General features: G+C 37.8%; 1 protein-coding gene across 3 annotated transcripts in view; it reads left to right on the top strand.

The window, feature by feature from the left end:
• Positions 1 to 19,833, top strand: part of TBXAS1 (thromboxane A synthase 1) — a 229,176-nt gene that overhangs the window by 153,104 nt on the left and 56,239 nt on the right. For all 3 annotated transcript variants that reach the window (XM_026725639.2, XM_087934948.1, XM_087934949.1), the window contains one exon: positions 17,921 to 18,208. In XM_026725639.2, coding sequence (XP_026581424.2) covers positions 17,921 to 18,208 — 288 coding nt within the window. The remainder of the gene's footprint in view (positions 1 to 17,920; positions 18,209 to 19,833) is intronic.

The raw sequence follows: 19,833 nt of genomic DNA, 5'->3' as shown, positions 1-19,833 counted from the left end.
TGAAGCTAGTTGCTATTTTTTCCAAGATCAAAGGGAAAATATAACACATAGCAAGCAAAGCAATAATTGATATAGAAAAACTGGATTGCAAATCTGAGCTATAGGGACGGGGCAGGAGAAGACATAGAACCTTATCTGTAAAAGGTACTAGGTACAATTTTGGCATCTCGAAGTAGGGCTAGAAAATCTGCAACTGCTGTCCATCAGTGGTGAAAACAGGTTTAAGAAGTCTGACCAGTATAATTCTTGCAGCCATTTGTAATATTGTTCAGAGTGACTACGAAAGGGATGTCAAACATTGTTGGGTTTTGTTTGTATTCTGGAGGGAACAGCTAAAAGGTTGAGAAGGTCACCTCAAACAGCTGGTTTGCATTATCATGAAAAGACAGAAAACTCTTACTTTTAAAATTTGCTGTGTTAATTATTCAGTCAGGGAGGAGAGAATGTGCTTGTTGAATTTGTGTTTCAGATGCCAAAATAAATTGGCTTACATTAGATGTTCTGCATCTTGACGAGAAGGAAGAAAGTGGGAGCTTATTAACAGTAAATTGCCCCACATCCGTTTCTGAGCCTGATGGTAGAGCAGTCTGTTCCAGCCGAAGGTGTATATTTGCAGCATTGTCACAGCCTAGATGACATGCTTAAACCAGGACACTAAGTGGGTTAGGAATTTTTTTTGTTAACGTCATGTACTTTATTGTTTTTTTAAATGCAGTTTAATTACATCTTCCACCCATCATTCCAGTAGTACTGGCAGTGCTGAAAATGTATGTTTTGTAAATTGCTTTATGTGGATCTGTGTTAGCTTTAAAAGGCATGTTTCAGAAAGCTTAAATAAGCCAACACATTGCAGAAATCGGACCAGAATGTAGCCACTTCTGAAATTAACTTATTGAGACAAAGTTGCTTGTGTCCTCCTTGTTTCAGCAATATATATGTGTGAACCCTGCCCCCCCATAAATTTGCATGCAATATATTGCATTCCCAGAAATATATTTGCCCTCAACTCCCTCCCTTTCAAATTTCTTCAGAAGAGAAAAAAGAAGGCAGCAAGAATATTATGGCTGTGCAGATTTGTAAAATCTGCTTTCGAGAAAAGTAGCTAGTCTCTTTCTGTTTCCATGAAAGCTGAGCTTATGAAAGCAGAATTGCAAGAAGCTATATTTTGAAAAGCTGTATCTACAGAACAGGTACATTCTAAGGGGAAAGGAAGAAGAACTGGGTAATACTTCCAGAGAATTCTGGAATATGATGGAATCCTTATTGATTAATTGTTATTATATTAAGTGTAATTAGTTATCATTCTGCTTTTTTCCACATTAAGATGCATCCAGAGATTGTACAATAACTGCAAGTGATAAGAATCATTGTCATCCTCACCATCATCATTATAATCATCAACATCCTAAATCAGCCAAGATGCTATTAATGAGACTCCTACATAAGACCATTTCTATAGCTAATTTGGAAAAACAGATGGGAGGAAATATATGAACCAGGAAAATATGTTTACAGTAGCTGGACTGTTGGTTGACCTGGTAAAACCACTGTGAAAAAATTCTTTGATTAAAATAGCAGCTTTTAAATCATCATTGTATCAAAACTGCGATGGCTTGTAATATATATATACATTTTACAAACATTTGATTTGTTAAGCCTATTGTTTGCATAAGGCAGAAGAATGGAAAATGTTTTTCAGATAACGGCCATCATAAATTCTAAATGAGTTTCATAAAAGCTACAATCAAATGTAAACTAGCCCAAACAGGGAATTTCTAAAACACACAGTTCCTCCTTAGTTTTCCCACTGCTTCCTATCATGAAAATTGTCATGCAGATTAATAATTCATTGTTCTTGGTTCAGCCCTAGAGAAAAATCGACTGGAGGTGGCATTTCCATCTGAGTGGCTTTTTAAAAGCTTACAAAAAATGGAGCTGTGAATTTGTTTGCTTTGTAAACCCACCAACATACATAGGTTATGGTTAATTTGGTTAATTGGCTTTTTTTTTTTTTGCTGCAGATCAATGTAAAAGCAACCTAATGGAAATGTAAACCTAAGGAGTAACTACTGAGATGCATGGAGAATTTTGCCAACTCATTCAAACAAGGCATATAGGAAGAAGCAAAATGTTTACAAATTATATGAGAGATAAGATTTCACTTTTAACCAGAGCCAGTTTTACTATTAAATATTGCAGATATTTAGAGGCAGGTAAAGGACAATGTAAAGGTTCCCCTCACATGTATGCTAGTCATTTCTGGCTCTAGGGGGCGGTACTCATCTCCGTTACAAAGCCGATGAGCCAGCTCTGTCCAAAGACATCTCCATGGTCATTGGCCATCATGACTAAATGCCGAAGGTGTACGGAATGCTGTTACCTTCCCACCAAAGTGGTCCCTATTTTTCTACTTCCATTTTTACATGCTTTCAAACTGCTAGGTTGGCAGAAGCTGGGACAAGTAACGGGAGCTCACTCCAATACGTAGCGCTAGGGAGTTGAACCACTGAACTGCTGACCTTTCTGATTGACAAACTCAGTGTCTTAGCCATTGAGCCACCACGTCCCTTTTGGGCAGATTATGGTGGAAATTGCCAGAAAGAGGTATGTTTGCCTCAATTACTTCCAAGCTAGTTTGATGCCCTCACAAGAAGAATGAGATACTGACACGGTTTATAAAGATCCAATGACCACTTCCTCTATTAGATTCAAGACAAGAATCCATTTTGGCAGAGAGAATGAAACAGAGATGTGCCATCTTTCTTTCTTCCTCTAGCTGCAAAAGATCGTGGAATAACCTTTCAAATTTGGGCTTGCTATGGTTCTTTTTCTCATCTTTCCTCTTTCCTGATTATTATGCAGTGTATTCCTTATAATAGAAGCAGATGGTCAGATTTACAAAAGAATGTCCTGGTTTGCATAGCCTGCTATGCTCTAATGTGTTTGTTTGGGTTTGTCTTACAATATCATATGAATATGGCTATTTTGGGTTGTAAACTTGATTGATATATAAATACATTCAATTGTGACATAATAAACCATAATTAATAATATATAAATTTAGTGAGGAAGAAATAGCAGTTGGTTAGACATTAAGATAATGTAATGCTTATAAGTCTTCTTTGAAAAATTATGAGAACAGCCTTGGGGAACAGGAGAAAGAGCTGTAGCCAAGGCAGTGGTCAGATAAGACTCCAAAGCAGGAATGGTATTTGAGAAAATGTCTTATGCTTGACTCTTCCTAGTTTTCTATATGGGAAAAACAGAGGAAGGATCCACATTCAGAGTTGCAAGATTCAGTTATTGCAACCTTATCATCATAAAAGGAGTTTTAGTATTCATGACTTTGGTATTCAAGTCTAGTCTACTTGACAGAACAGAGAAATGCAAGCATGATTCAAGCATCAGCTTGAATATTTCTTTTCTAAAGCCATTATAATTTTTCTGTAATATGACATAAGAGCCATGGTGGCGCAGTAGTTAAAATACAGTACTGCAGGAAAACTTTGCCGACTGCCAAGAGTTAGATCCTGACCGGCTCAAGGTTGACACAGTCTTCTATCTTTCCGAGGTCGGTAAAATGAGAACCCAGACTGTGGAGGGGTAATAGGCTCACTAGAGAGGGGTGTAAAACTCTGTGAAACGGTATATAAAGTGCTATTACTATTATTCAGATATGTAGATCTACTAATTTTCAGCCAGCATGACCAGTGAAAGTAGGTCAGGAAAGCTATCAATTTAGGTAGGGAATCATTAGCACAGTGACCACTGTCCTCCAAAATTAAATAAAATTAATATTTAGAGTTTTAAAGAGTTTGAACAATGGCATAACCCTCATAGGCTTAACAAACTTCATGAGTTTTTACATTCTCAGATCTGAGAGTAAAGATGATTAAGTGCTGTAAGGTTTCAAACAAGGTATTAAGCTACTACTATGATTTCATAAGGTTTTGTTAATTAAAACTATTGACTTTTGTACAAGATTGCACACTGAAAATATGATTGATCCCTGACCATACCATACAAACTCAACATGTATAATTTACACTGAAATAGTAAGAAGCAAACAAAGCCCTTGGCTTCCATTAATTCTGCAGAACATTAATTTTGTTATGTATTTCTGGCTTCTGATAAGCTGTTGCAGGTATAGAAAAGTTAGAGGGAGGAGTTAAATAACTGATCATTGTGATTCTAAGAGATGGTTCATATGTAAGAACCTGTGTTGATATTCTCAGTCCTGTTTTGATTACTTTTCAGGTATTGTACTATATCTAAATGGCAATAGCACTTAGACTTATATATCAGCCCTTGCTAAGCAGTTTACAGAGTCACAATCCGGGTCCTCATTTTACTGACCTCGGAAGGATGGATGGCTGAGTCAACCTTGAGCCTGGTGAGATTTGAACTGCCAAATTGCACGCAGCCAACAATTAGCAGAAGTACCCTGCAGTACTGCACTTTAACTACTGTGCCACCATGATATAATTTAGGCATGCAAGTTGAAATTGACTTCTTTGAGAAAGCATTCAGTATTTCCAGTTAAAGACAGATTATCAGTCCAATTTGAAGAGAAAAGCAACCGCTAAAGATTGATATTTAATATTTCTTTTTTTTTTTAAGTAAAACTAGGTTATCCATGTTTTATATTTCTATATTTTGTTGGACATTATTGACTTAGTAAAGTTTGAAAATAAAAATGATAAAAACAGAAAAAAATGAAATGGTAATTTCTGGTTTCATGATTGAAATGTTTTTGAATAAGGGGTTATTGTGAAGTTAAGAAGAGAGTGAGGTACCGATTTTGTTTGCTGTAAAAAAGAGCAGACGTCTGTTAGTTAAGACGTTAAGACGTCTTTAACTATCGTTTCTGCACTTTTTCTTTTCTTCTTTTCTTTCTTTTCTTTCTATGCTTATATATTTGGCTTTTTTTAGTTACATAAAATCTTTTAGTAGACATTAATAATAAAAAGAGAAAGCCAGTAGTGATTAAAGTATCAGGCTAGAAACTGGGAGCCTGGGAGTTCTAGTCTCAACTTGGACATAAAGTCAGTTGAGTGATCTTCGATTAGGCACTTTCTCTCAGCCCCCAGTAGAAAATAGTGTCAAACCACCACTGAAAAACCTTACCAAAAGAACTACAGTTTTTGCATGGTTTGTATTTGTCCTTTATGTGACGTAAAGTTTGCTATTTACATTAATGAAGAATTGTTTCCTGGGTAATCAGACAGTGATTAAAAAATCCAATGAACAGAAAAGACATGACCCAGAGCTACTATGTCACAAGCAATAATGGAAGGGATTATTATCTACAATACCATAAAGTCAAGTTTTTTTTATTCTCTTGCAAAACTATGCTGGGCTAGATATTCTGTGAATGCAGCAACAGTTGATTTTGTGATAAATGCTTTGTCTTCATACCCCACCCCTGGAAAAAGAATATGATATTTAATTATATGCCTCTTAGTTTAGTGCTGTTGCTGCACATTTCTATAATTCAATTATTGTGTCGATGAGCAAAATGAACAGTGTTCTACATGGGTGGCTTTCTTTCAATGAAAAAAATATATCTATTCTATCTAGTCTTTGTTCTATTCTATTGTCTTTTCTATTTCCCTCCCCATCCCACCCTATTCATATCACACCCTTTTCCTAACATATTTAAAAATGATACATTGAGTCTAATTTATTTTATATTCATACCAGTGGTGGGATTCAAATTCTTTTACTTCCAGTTCTGTGTGTGTGGCTTGGTGGGCGTGGCAGGGGAAGGATACTGTAAAATCTCCAGTCAGCGGTGGTATTTGCCGGTTCTCTGAACTACTCAAAATTTCTGCTATCGGTTCTCCAGAACTGGTCAGAACCTGCTGAATACCACATCTGATCCATACTACCTTGCGAAGCATAGAGCCTATATGTTTGTTTGATATCGTATAGCAATATCCCACAGATTTGCTCCAGGAAGCAATCTATTTTCTTCATCATTTTATCATATTAATATGCTATTGTTACTCAGTATTAAGAAGCTAAAACTCTTTGGATCTCTTTGGACCTTCCCAAATATATCAATGCTTCCATCCCAACCTATGATCATAGCAACAAAAAAATCTAGGTTGTCTCTGAGGTTATCTTATTAGGTCACAAGAGGGATCTACTTTTTGTTTCAGATATTGACACTTGGTGGCTCTGAATAAAAAGATTGAGACATCAGTGAAGCCAAGGACAAAAATCTAGGTCAGATAGACATGTTTTAAAGAGCAATGAATGTAGCTCAGATATCAGATTCTAAACAAAATGTGGCAGTCAAAAGAAGTCCCAATGATGGATCAGCTCCATTCGGTTAACTTTTATCAACCAAAATGAGTTGCACTTGAAACTGTGACTATAAAAAGCATCTTTGTACTGTGGGCTTGTGGTACAGGAGATAAAAAGGAAGAACATGCAAAAAGAGAAACTAATTTTCTAAAATGCAAGCGGCTGATATTTCTTTCTACCCAATATTCTTTGGAATTTCAAGCTCCTCCTTCCAAGGCATTAAGCATACTAATACTTTTCGCATTAAAGTGCTGGGTACAAGCTGGAACAATCTGTACAAATAATAACAGCCTTTCAAACATGATTGGATTTTTTTTCTAAGAATCGGAATGTCTAAAGTATTTATCACAATTAATGCCCCTGAAAAAGAAGCTCGTACTCGATTCTGAAATGTGTTGAGTTCTTAAAAATAAAAGCTGTTTGTATTTGGAAGAGCTAGTTTTTGGAAGAGCTAGATTGTCCTTTTTGGAGGGAGGGGGTCCTTCTAAGAAGCTTAAGAACTCAGTCTTGACTGCTGATTACCCCAAGTATTCCTCTGAGCCCCTTACAGAGAACAGCTCATTTAACTTGGCCTTTTATCACTGCCTTCAGGAAATTTGGTGTGGACTTTGCTGTCTTCTGTGACAGTACTTAGTACAACTGGCAATGATATGATGCACCCAGGGAATCTTATAAATTCAGTCAAGAAAGAAAAATATTCAATTTTTTTTTATAATTTCTATAACAAAAATGGTAGGGCCACTTTCCTTCTTTTTGCTGACATACTTCCCAACTCTGCAGGGATTTATTCCAAACAACTGCATCACAAACCACTAAAAACAGAGTTCAGGGAGAGCTAAGTGCATTTAAGCGATACTGAAATCAATGAAATTTCAGTACATCAGTTAAAATGCTTATACCCAATTGATTTCATTTAATTTTGTCTGGATTGTGCCCTAAGGCTAGGCTTGAGTTATGGCTTTGAAGAACTTAATATTGTTTTTTCTTTAATATGCATACATATAACTTTTGTCATCTCTGCTTCAAAACCCAGAAATGAACCTGAACATATTTTTGAAGGTTGCATGAAAGTCCATATATGAGCAATATGGACTATCTTCAATTCCCTGAAAGGAAATATTATTGTTTCCTGCATACAACCCACTTCTGAGAAGGAAAGCCAACAACAATTTGAATAATTTGTTGAAGAAGATTTCTATGGGGGATTTAGGGTACTAGGTGGCAAATGAAATGTGCAAATATAGTGGATATAACTAAAACTGTGTGGAAGAGAATCGGTGAAATGCAATCATTTTGGGAGCTGCTCTGGGATACATTGGGCAGTAAACAAGTTAAATAAATGTTGAGATACAAACTTTATAGAAAAGACAAAGAAACATTGGGATAAGAAGCTGACTTTATATCAAGGAGGATATAAAATCTAACATATTAGAAAACATTGAAAGACCAAATTTCTTGTAGAATCATTATGATTGACAATATCTGGTCACAAATGTAAATGAGTTCTTGGAATGTACTCTTGGAACTAAGCAGAGGGGGAGACAAGTCTAGACTTAATTTTAAGTAGTGGCAATAGAATAACAGAGTTGGAAGGGACCTTGGAGGTCTTCTAGTCCAACCCTCTGCTTAGGCAGGAAACCTTACACCACTTCAGACAAATGGTTATCCAGTCATTTCTTAAAAACTTCCAGTGTCCATCATTCACAACTTCTGGAGGAAAGTTGTTTCACTGATTAATTGTTCTAACTATCAGGAAATTTCTCCTTAGTTCTAGGTTGCTTCTTTCCGTGATTAGTTTCTACCCATTGCTTCTTGTCCTGTCCTCTGGTGCTTTGGAGAATAGCTTGACTCCCTCTTCTTTGTGGCAGCCCCTGAGATATTGGAACACTGCTATCATGTCACCCCTAGTTCTTCTTTTCATCAGTCTGGACATACCCAGTTCCAGCAGCTGTTCTTTATATGTTTTAGCTTCCAGTCCCCTAATCATTATGTTTATCATAATAATCATATTATTATGATTGACAATATCTGGTCACAAACGTAAATGACTTATTGGAGCACATTGGAACTAAGGGCGGGGAGATACTATTAGAATTAGACTTAATTCTTAGTAGTGGTAATGATCTGGTGGTAGTTGAAGCCAATATTAGAAAACTGGACATAATACTGTCAGCACACACATGAATGAGAATTCCCAGCACTGTGGAATACAGTCACATTTTATTACAAAAGAGGAAACTTCTAAAATAAAAAAAATAGGGCATTAGTGAAAACAATACTGAAAAATCCAGGAAGAGACTAGCATAGCATCCCAGTAATGTTCAAGAATTTGTAAAACCTTAGTCAATATAGAATAGAATATAATATAATAGAATAGAATAGAATAGAATAGAATAGAATAGAATAGAATAGAATAGAATAGAATTCTTTATTGGCCAAGTATTAACAGTAATAGTATTAACAGTAATAGTAGTGCACACTTTGTAAATAGTTGAACAGTGTTGAGGGAATTATTTGTTTAGCAGAGTGATGGCATCCGGGAAAAAACTGTTCTTGTGTCTAGTTGTTCTGAAGTGTAGTGCTCTATAGTGTCGTTTTGAGAGAAGGAGTTGAAACAGTTTATGTCCGGGATGTGAGGGGTCTGTAAATATTTTCACAGCCCTCTTTTTGACTCTTTTTGATTTTGTGAGGAAAGAACACAAAGGGGGAAAAATCTGCTTTCCCCAAAAGCTTGATGTTTGACAACAGTCTTAAAGGAAACCATGGGACGATTTGTATAAATGGATTGGAAACAAAAAAAATCAGGAAGGGAAGCAATTAGGTAGTGAAATATAACAGAATGAATGAATTCTTGAGATGGATATAGAGACCTCAGAGAAAGAATGAAAGGGTTCCATTTGCATTTAATAGAAAAGAGATTGTACTGAGCCAATATTGATTTTTCTCAGGGAAGCAATATAAACAATTAAAATAAATGGGGATAAGAAGAGAAATTATGCCAGATCACCTTCAGAGACTCTACTGTAACGGAGACCTGATGACACCCACCCAAGTGTGGAAGAGTAGGCTGCTTAAGAAAATTGCAATGCTACCTGTGCTGCTACCTTCCCCTCTCATTGGAGCCTTTCTTCCCACATCAACACGGCAGAGCTGTGCCACTAAAGTAACAACCTTGACACAGGTGTGGGACAAGAGAAATCTTTTTGGGAGCTCAGCAGTCACCAGTGAATGGAGAAGTACAGCAGACAAAAGAAAGGCATTATTTTTTACTTCAGAGGGAGGGGAAAGTCCAGAGGGAGGAAAAAGCTATAAAGAAACTTTCTGGTCCAGGATCCAGTTCTTCTCTCTCTTGAGCCTGGGTCAATTTAATTGGGTATGGTTTAAAAAAAAGAAACTGTCACTTAAGAGTTCTGAAAGAACTCAAATGTGAAATTTCCAGCAGAGGAAAATTTATTATCTCTCAAATTAGGCTCTGTGTCAGAGAAAAGGAAGGTAGCCAAAGAGATTCAAGGATGTTGCAGGAAATTATAGATCAATAGGTTTATAGTTCCAGTCAAGCTGGCAGAAACAGTAATTGAAAATATATGTGTGTATACAGTAACTAGCTATCCACTTTGCTGTAGGAAAATCAGCATGGAAGAGAAAATGTGTCCCACTGACCTTTTGGAAGTTATCTGTAGCTCAGGGTTGAATTGTGGAGTCCTTGGTGTTCCCTGAGCTTGGCTGTTTGCTTGCAGATGTTTCATTATCCCAGTAGGTAATGTGATGTTATTACCTAGTTGGATAATGAAACATCTGCAAGTAAACAAACTCAGCACCAAGGACTCTACCACACATGTGGATGTAGATAAGACTGATACGTTTAGTTTTTCAAAAAAACCTTTAACATTCTTCATCAAAGTCTCCTGAGTAGTGCTCATGGGATAAAAAAGCCATCTCTTTTGCAAATTGTTAACAAGTGGCTAACAGAAAACAAAGAATAGCAGTAAACAAACAGTTTTCTCAATGGAAGGAAGGAAGAAGATTCCATCAAATATCTGTCTTGGCATCGGTGCTTTTAACTTGCTTGCAAATGATCTTGGATTAGGGACAAGCAGTGAGTTAGTAAGGCCTATAGGTTATAAAATGAAGATCTCTGGAGGTATTTCTTTAAGTGGATGGTTAACTGAAATGCAAATAAACACAATTTAAGTAAAGATAAACTAATGCCCATTAGGATAAGAATCAGTAACTTTACAGAGACATTAATAGGGTCTGAATTATCTCTACCCAGGAAAACGATTGGGAGCACAATGGAAAGCTCAGTTTACAGCAGCTACAAAGGCAATCTTCATACTAGAAGTAATTAAGACAGAGAGTTAAAATTAAAATGTTAGAAGGATAGATCCTTTTAATGCTCATTAAATCTATGATATGTTTACATCTTGAACACTGGGCATAATTCTATGATAATTCTAGCCATAGGGGATAGATCCATCAATAGCTTCTAGTCTTGAAGACTCAGTGTTCCTCCAAATGTGTTGCAAAGGAACAACAATTGGAGAGGAACATATGTCTATAGCAGGGGTGTCAAACTCACGTCATCATGGCAGCATCACGTGACGTATTGGGACTTTTTTCTCCTTCGCTAAACCAGGTGGGTGCAGGATCAGGTTGTGATGCATCCAGCCCGTGGGCTGCAAGTTTGACACCCCTGGTTTATAGATAATCTTTGAATTACAACCAGTCATTTAATGGCCATTCTAAGTTATGACATCATCATTAGGTCCATTGGGCAGTGAGTGTTTTCCAGCAGTTTTGATCATTCACAGCATTTGAGGCATCATCTCAAGAGACAGTAATGAACTTAAGCTCTTCCTTAAGTGTTTGGTGCCATTTCAAAGTTACAGCAGCTGCAAAGCTGCTGTAGTCATTTGCTCATAGAACTGACCATAGTGATGCTATGGAGACCCCGCCTCCCATCCCACCAGGCCCCCACTGTGCTTGTGCCTCCTCCTCATATACCTGTCATTCATCATACCTGCCTTTTTGAAGAGTTCCAGATCTTTCAAGATCTTCCCCTTCATCTTGGGAAAGGCAGACAAGCCACACATCCCTGGGCTGCATAGCCGTAGTTCAAAAGTGGCTGCCATTTCATCTCACCTGCACAAAATAGCATCCACATCTGGGTCACCACTGCGTGGTCTAGAGATGAACTGGATCATTTTTCTACCTTAATAAGGTTTTCACATTGCTGCAAAAGCTTTCAGAAGCTTTCTGCAGTACTGTGAGACTTCATTAAAGCAGCAAGATTGAGCAATTTGTCCCTGGGCCACATGGCAGCAACCTGGGAACAGCTACTATTTTGTTCTGCCCACTTGGGGGTGCATCAAAATGGTGGCCATGGGATAAACTGCTTAATTTTGCTCCCTTAATGAAGTCTGCAGAGGTGGCTCTGGGCCTGTGCTAGACTTCCAAGGGTCTCCCACAATTTTGAAGCACCCTGTGCTTTGTTTAATAAAGTGCATTTCTGTTTAACAGATGCATCAGAAGATAATTTAAACAAGATTGTTTTGCTAAATGGCCATTGTGACATACATCCCTAATGGGCAGCCTCATTAGGTTTGTAACTTGATGACTACCTGTATTTATTCCACTTGCAAGCACTTCAGGGGCACCTGTTTGCCCACTCTGAGAAACTGAATCTTAGACCAAGATGCATCTCAGTCAGTAGAGCAGTTTTATGTTCCATGAAGATGGGAACTAAATTAATATTTAGTGACCAAGTAAAACAAATAAAGAAATTAAAATTAGTGCAGTGGGTGTGACTTTTAAATTTTTTTCTTCAAAAAACAATTCCATTGTTTTTAGTATTTCTGTTTTTCTTTAAAGCAGTATTTCTCAACTTTAGCAAAGTTGAGATGTCTAGATGTCAACTCCCAGAATTTCCCAGCAAGCATACTGTCTGGGGAATTCTGGGAGTTGACATCCAGATATCTCAACATTGTTAAGGTTGAGAAATACCGCTTTAAAGCAAGTGCAGGGAGTAAGATCATTATGCCCCATTCCCATTAAGTATTCCTTCCCTCTGTATCTGTCAAAATCCCTACATCCATGCTGTGTTCAGAGACTGACGGCAGTCCTCACTCCAGTCGGCCGCCTGAGCGGGAGCACCAACTGCTCCCATTGGCTGATGCCGTTTGACAGCCGGCTATAAAAGGAGCTGTCAAACGGCATCAGCTGTTGCCACCAGCTGACTGCCAGTTAGCCCCGGCAGCCGTGGCAACCCTTTATTCGAGCGAATAAAGTCTTTTAAAAAGTCAAGCCTGTGTCCGTCTCAGTATCTGCCGCCACTCTACAACACTGGCGACAAAGGTGGGATACGATAAGAGACAACCAGGCGAAGACAGCTGAGCACAGTCACTATCAAAAAGAGCCGAAGCCGCTGAGAGCTGAATAACGTCACCGCCATCAGTCTCTGAACACAGAAATCCATATCATATACTACCCATGAATACACATAAAGGTATATAAATGCTGGTTCAGTGGGTGCATTGACAATGTCGAAGAGGAAAAATGTTTTATAGACCTTCTACCAAAACAAGTGGATACACTCACTGAAAGTCTAGAATCAATCTGAATATACTATATAAAACCCCTTTATTACAGTCACAACAGCCTAAAAGAGACAAAGAACACATTCTAACGACTTTAGAGTCCTGTCATATATTTACTTAATGCAGAATTAAATTCTAAATTTCATTCTGCTGTCCTTACATCTCTGGTAGCTGACCTATTCTCAGCCTTATCTCCTATGGTCACTTGCATAATATTTGTATAACTGACATCTCTGTTTCCAGCTTTTCCTCTTCCTGCCTTGCTATCTTTAACTCTGGCAAGCTGTTGACTAGAATTGGATATATTTTCCTGGGGATCAAATCAGACTTGCTAGAGATGTCCAATGAAATTGAATGGCCGAAAAATTTGAATGAATGAATGAACAAAGCAACAGAAAAACAAATTAAATATTAGAACTCTTAGTGTTCTTTCCAACATGATTCCGTCTCTCCCTCTTTCCTGGGCATAATTTCAAAGGCTTTAATTAGACATAGTTTGCTATTTTGCTGAAATTAAGAAATGATGAAATCTGGATGGGGACATGCCAGGAACTTGCAGTATTATTCAGAGTATATTTAGTATTGTGACTTTGAACTAAATGCAGCAGTCTTTGCCACCCATATCAAGCAAAATGTGGCCCCATGGAGATTCTGGGTTTTTGCTTAAAACATGTGGAAAAAAGGAACATAAGGGTGAGACTTGTTCATAACTTATTTTATAAACAATTTGTGTCATTGACATATAGCAGCAAATATAGTTGTCTTGTGCATTCTGATGGAAATTTTGAAATACTACCAGGTAGAATATCGTCCCCCGCCCAATAACAATTGCAGAAATATATTGCTGTAGTATCAATCAATATCCTTTATTGCCATCATTGACTACAATTTAATGCTTTGATATTGTTTTTCCATTGTTTTTCCACTGCATGCAGCCAACACCAAATTACATTCCTATAACATTGCTATCTCAATTGTTATGGACTATCTATCCATATAGGATGTTAAGAGACAATGCATTTTATCAGGGAAATGGGGTGCAGGACTTGGAAATGGCTACGCCAATTATTTCCTTAGAATTTAGACAGAATGCCCAGAATTGGTTTTATTGAACACCCATCCCTTCTCCTGCCCAAGGAACTTTATGAATGCCATTTCCTTCTAGCTGAGTCATGCCACTTAACCAGCTGCAGAGTCAAAGTGCAGTATGTTAAATATTTCTGCTCCTTTGTTTCTCACCATTCCTATGACAATAATCTGATAAAGTCCTTTGACCTGTGTAATGAATTATTCCTTCACCCTCTTATCTCATTTGCCCTTTCCTCCTGCCTCTTGCCCTCCCTCTATTTCCTATCATATCAGGAATGTAATTTGGAATATTTATTTTGCTCTTTTTAACTGTTATAACAATGCATAATCAACCTTGTTTCAGCTTGCACTAGCATCTGAAGTAATTGTAGCTTTGCACTTATTTTGCATCTGTTTTTTTTTCTCCTGTCAAATTACACAAGAGTTTCAAGAACTGAAAACAACTTAATGCCATAATGTACTTACCAATGCATGGCACATTGGACTAAATGTCAGATTTAATAAATTGTCATCAGGTAGATTTCTGTTGAAAGTTGCTTTTTCAAGCAACTTTATTTATCAAATATTCCATGTGTAGGGCAAGAGCTGAATGGTGAGTTGAGCTGCAACTGGTGGTGAAAATGTGAGATCGTAGCATTGCTAATAAGACAGATTATTCATCAGAATCTGAAACAGTAGGCACAATCTAAGGAATCACAAATTAAGTTGGACACTTTTAAGTACTTTTTGGACTTGTGCCTCTTGATCAACTCATACACACACATACACACTCCATTCAGGAGTGCATATGAGCTATTTAGATCCTTGCAAGCATTTACAGAAACCTGTATATTGGTGTAATAGTTAAAGTACCAGGTTAGAAAGTGTGAATTCTAGTCCTACCTTAGCTACAAATGGGTGGCCTTAGGCCGGTCATTCTCTCTTAGCCCTAGTAAGGAGGCCATTTTTGAACAATCTTGTCAAGAAAACATCAGGGACTAGTCCAGGCAGTCACCAGGAATCAATACAGAAGGCATGCATACGCACACACGCACCCCCAAACACACAAACATGGATATTTTGTAAATCTTATGTATGGCCATCATGTTTTTCTCTGTAATATTGTTTCTTGTTTTTAATATAGTCATCCTAGGGTCTTTATGAGATTGGACAATGTTAAAAAGTTTGACAAACATTTTAAAGTTTGTTTAAGTCAACTTGGCCAATAAGGAGAAACATTACAGTATTGGCAATACCAGGGGGGGAATAAAGCAAAATTAAAAATTATTATATTACATTATAATACATGATATGAGAATATTATTATATTGCAATATTTCTCATAAAATTTTGTCATGCAAAAATTCTGTAGACTGTCCCTGAAATACTACACATCACTGAATATTTTGATCCCTGATGTATAAATTTTAATAGTAGGCTCTGGAAACCCAGTTTGAGTCAGTAGTTAGCTATAGAAACTCACTGGGATATATTTCTCTCAGTCCAGATGAACGTAAGGAATGTGGAAATGTAAATTGACTTGAGTTCTTGGAGGAAAGGCAGGATATGAATCTAACAAACAAATAAAATTATGGAGGACTGAAGGCTAGTGGGTCAGGTCACTCACTCATAAAGTCATAAAAAGTGATTGCTAAACAGAAAAAAAAACATGTAGGCAGATTCTAGGGAAGGGAGCTGAAAACAAGAGAATGTCATATGCATCGCTGAGTCAGCAGCACCAGTTTAATATTATTAGAAAGGATTCTTTTAAAAGCCTTTGTTTAAGGGAGGAGATATACCTTGCTAATTGAAAAAGGCAACATGTATCTAAGATACTCATTTTCAATATTGGATTCAAAGGAGCATATAGCCAAGAAAAAAAAGGCTTTGTGTAGTTCTAGATGCAATCTAAGTTTAACAGAGGCTACTTGCGGAGTGTTGCTCGATCTATGTTTTGTGATAAATCACAATGTTGATGTTTTTGCTTTGTTTTGATTTTTTGACATAGCATAACATGTGTGAGTAATCTTGGGAGAGATTATATATACCCTCCCCCAAATGGCTAATCAGTCTATTAATAGAAGCTAAAAAGTAGAAGGGAAAAAAGCCAGCAAGTACTTAGCCTATATAAGTCATTGGTGGCTTTGGATTTGTCCAACAAACCAACATTAAAAGAAATCCTATGTTAGTGTAATTTGCAGCTCTAGCCTTGATACATTTATGGAGAATAACTGGCAGGGGTGGGATTCTACAGGTTCGCACCTATTTGCTAGAACCGGTTGTTAACATTCTAAGCAGTTCGGAGAACACATTGTTAGAAGAAATTACTGGCCTAATCCTGTAAGGAAGGCAGGAAAGAAATATTCTGGTGTTGCTTACAGAAACTGCCTCTCTATTAACTCTTATTACATTCTTGGCAGGACTAGACTTCCTGTCTCAGGAATCTCTCTGGAGTTTTCTTTCCCTCCTTTGCTGGTATTTTGCTTGTGTGGAGTGACCATTCAAAGTTACAATGGCACTGAAAAAAGTGACTTATGACCATTTTTCACACTTACGACTGTTGCAGCATCCCCACAGTCATGAGAGGCCAGGTGAGGAGATGCATGCCTCAATGTGAATGATGTTGAGTTGACCACGCCGAGCCAGTCACATGACCACCAAGCCATGCCCACAGAACTGGTTGTTAAAAAATTTGAATCCCACCCCTGATAACTGGGCATGGAGTTTTCCCACTTCAGTGTTAAGGACACCCATAAAGATTTAGAATATGATCCCAAATTCAAGCTGCTGAACTGATTTAAAAATAATAATTGAAAGAAAAAATGTGGTCTTCTTCAGACTATATTTAGTTTAGCTGAGAAGAACTTCTGAACTTTATTTGAAGAGTTAGGCAATTTCCCCACCCAAGAAATGTATTTACATTTTCCTCGTTGTTACATATTCAGCTCACCAAGTTTGTCACCTCAGTACAGTGAAGTCATCAAGAATCAAATTTGGGGAGGGGGGGCTAATTCACCCCCACCCCCGCAATATCTGGCTCTTGTGATTTCCCTACCTGTTTTAGGTTTAAATGTTAGCCAAGCAACAACAATAAAACATAACGCAAAACTTTGCAGCATTGAAAACAGTAAGTTTGCCACCAAATCACTGATTCAATCCTGGGAAAGAAATGTGACATATGAGCTGTGGGTTACTCACCTATGCTTTTAAAAAAAGAGACTGGAGAATGTGAGTGTAATTACTTACGGTAGCAATGAAGAAAAGAAGGTTTGCTGTCTTCTGTAGAAAAGACATGGAAGCAGTCAAAATACAAGAAGTCCTTGACTTTAATCACAACGGAGCCCGAAATTTCGGTTGCTAAGCAAGGCAGTTATTAACTGAATTTTGCTTCATTTTAAGGCCTTTCTTGCCACAGTTGCATGAATCACTGTAGTTGTTGGGTTAGTAACACAGTTAAGTGAATCTGGCTTCCCCATTGTTAGAAGGCCGCAAAAAATAATCCTCTCAGGAAACCGTCATAAATGTGAATCAGTTGCCAAGCAGCTGAATTTTGAACATTTGACCATGGGGATGCTGCAGTGGTCATAAGTGTGAACAAATGGTCATAAGTCACTTTTTTCAGTGATGGTGTAAGTTCGAATGGTCACTAAATGAACTGTTGTAAGTCAAAGACTACCTGCAAATGTGTGTCCATCTAGCAGCTAGTAACTTGCTGTTCAAATAGTAACTTCTTTTACACTGCAGGGCAGGGAGGTCTTGTATCAAAAAATCAGGAGCGTAGTAGTCAACTTTTCTAACTTATCACATTTTATGAAAAACAGTTAAGCATGAACTGCAACTCACTTCATCAATTCCATATATGTATAGTTTTAAATATTTTCTTAGTTGGAAGAAGTACTATGAGACTCCTTGATTTTTAATTTCTTTTACAATATGCTTTACAGAGACGCAGAGACTTTCTGCAGCTGATGCTTGATGCACGCATCCCAACCACTGACATTGTCATGGAGCAGTCAGACAGAGTCAATCAAGATGATTTTCCCAAAGCTCTGCCCAAAAAGCAGCAGGTGTGGTTGAATGATGATGAGATAGCTGGACAAGCCTCTTTGTTCCTAATTGCTGGCTATGAAACCAGCAACAGCACACTTTCCTTTGGCACGTACCTACTGGCTACCAACCCTCAATGCCAGGAGAAGCTGCTGCAAGAGGTGGATGACTTCTATTCAAAACATGTAAGTAGGCATCCTGACTGCCATTCTCATTTTAGGCAAAGGGTGAGTGGAGAGAGAGAGAGAGAGAGAGAGAAAGAGGCCCTTGATAAAGTGAGAAAACAGGATGGTTTAAAATAGCAATAGCACTTAGACTTGTATACCACTATATAATGCTTTACAGTCCTCTCTAAGTAGTTTACAGAATCAGCATCTTGCCCTCAACAATCTGGGTCCTCATATTACCCACCTTGGAAGGATGGAAGGCTGAACCTGGTGAGATTTGATCTGCCAAATTGTAGGCAGCCAGCAGTCAGCAGAAGTAGCCTGTAGTGCTGCACACTAACCACTGTGCCACTGTGGCTTAAATGTGGGTTACATTTGCCCCACATGATAATAAAATGTATATTTCAGTCAAAATCAAACCATCTTGATCAGGGCAAATCCATGCCCCATTTGTGATCTTTATTGTGAACAAAGCAATACAGCCAGATCAATTCCAGATGGAGGATCAGTGCAATCTATCTCTGTGAATGGAGAAGATGCTTTATAATATTTTCACAGGCCAGATGTGTCTGTCTATTTTTCAAGTGCATGCATTCTGCTGCAAATGGATAAACACTGTTCCATTGATCTGTTTGCTCTATCAACTGGCTAGGAGCAGTTCTCCATACTTTCAGACAAAAAGCCTTCTCAGTTCTTTTAATGGATTCCAAATATTAAATTTGGGAGTCTTTTGCATCAGTATGCCCTCTGCCAGTGAGTTGAAATACATAATCTGCCCCTGCATTTTCAGTTTTTCCCAATAGTTTTATTTATTTACTTGCTTATTTATACCTTTTGTGTCGGAAATGACAGCCAGAATCCTCCAAACCCTAGGAATAGTAATAGCCCACACAAACCCACAGCCACACTCCGCCAGGAATTATCCAGAACTAAAGACAAGATACAGAAGGATGAAAGAAACAATGTAATCTACAAAATCAACTGTAACCATTACAACCAATTCTACATGGGACAAACGTCACATCAGTTAAAAACCAGGATCCATGAAGTGGCAATCAAACACCATGATACCAAATCCTTAATCTCTATCCACACCAACATCAAACAGCACCAGTTTGATTGGTACAACACAAAAATCATCGGCCATGTACCTCACTCGCCATGCTTGTGAGTTCGTCAAAGCCTGGCACTTCACAAGCAATTCCATCAACAGACATCTTGACCTACAATCAGCCTACAAACCCCTCATAATCTAAATCAACTGCACAGCCAACTAGAGATAGCACTGACCCTCAATCAACCCATGCAAGTCCCCCTCCACAACCAGTTCACCTCCCAAGGACTCTGACCTATGTAACCTATCACAAAACCTGTCACAAGACTCTCACTGATGACTCACACCTGACCCATCACAAGACCCTCACTTGACACACCTACAACTGAAACTGTTATAAACAGAAGAATACTGGCACTTAACTCTACTGAAGATGTTACCCAGCCTGGTAATGAAATATTCAGAAACCAACCCACAAGCTCGGAGAACAAACCTTTACCCTTGTCGCCACTATTGCAAGCCATTTCTAATGTCATTAAAGGAAGAAAAATTACCAAATGCTTTACTTCATTAATCATCCATTAATCTA

This window comes from Pseudonaja textilis, chromosome 5 (genome assembly GCF_049901715.1).
Source record: "Pseudonaja textilis isolate UNSWEBS1 chromosome 5, rPseTex1.2, whole genome shotgun sequence".
Taxonomy (NCBI): Eukaryota; Metazoa; Chordata; class Lepidosauria; order Squamata; family Elapidae; genus Pseudonaja; species Pseudonaja textilis.
This window is presented reverse-complemented; position numbering and strand designations above follow the sequence as displayed.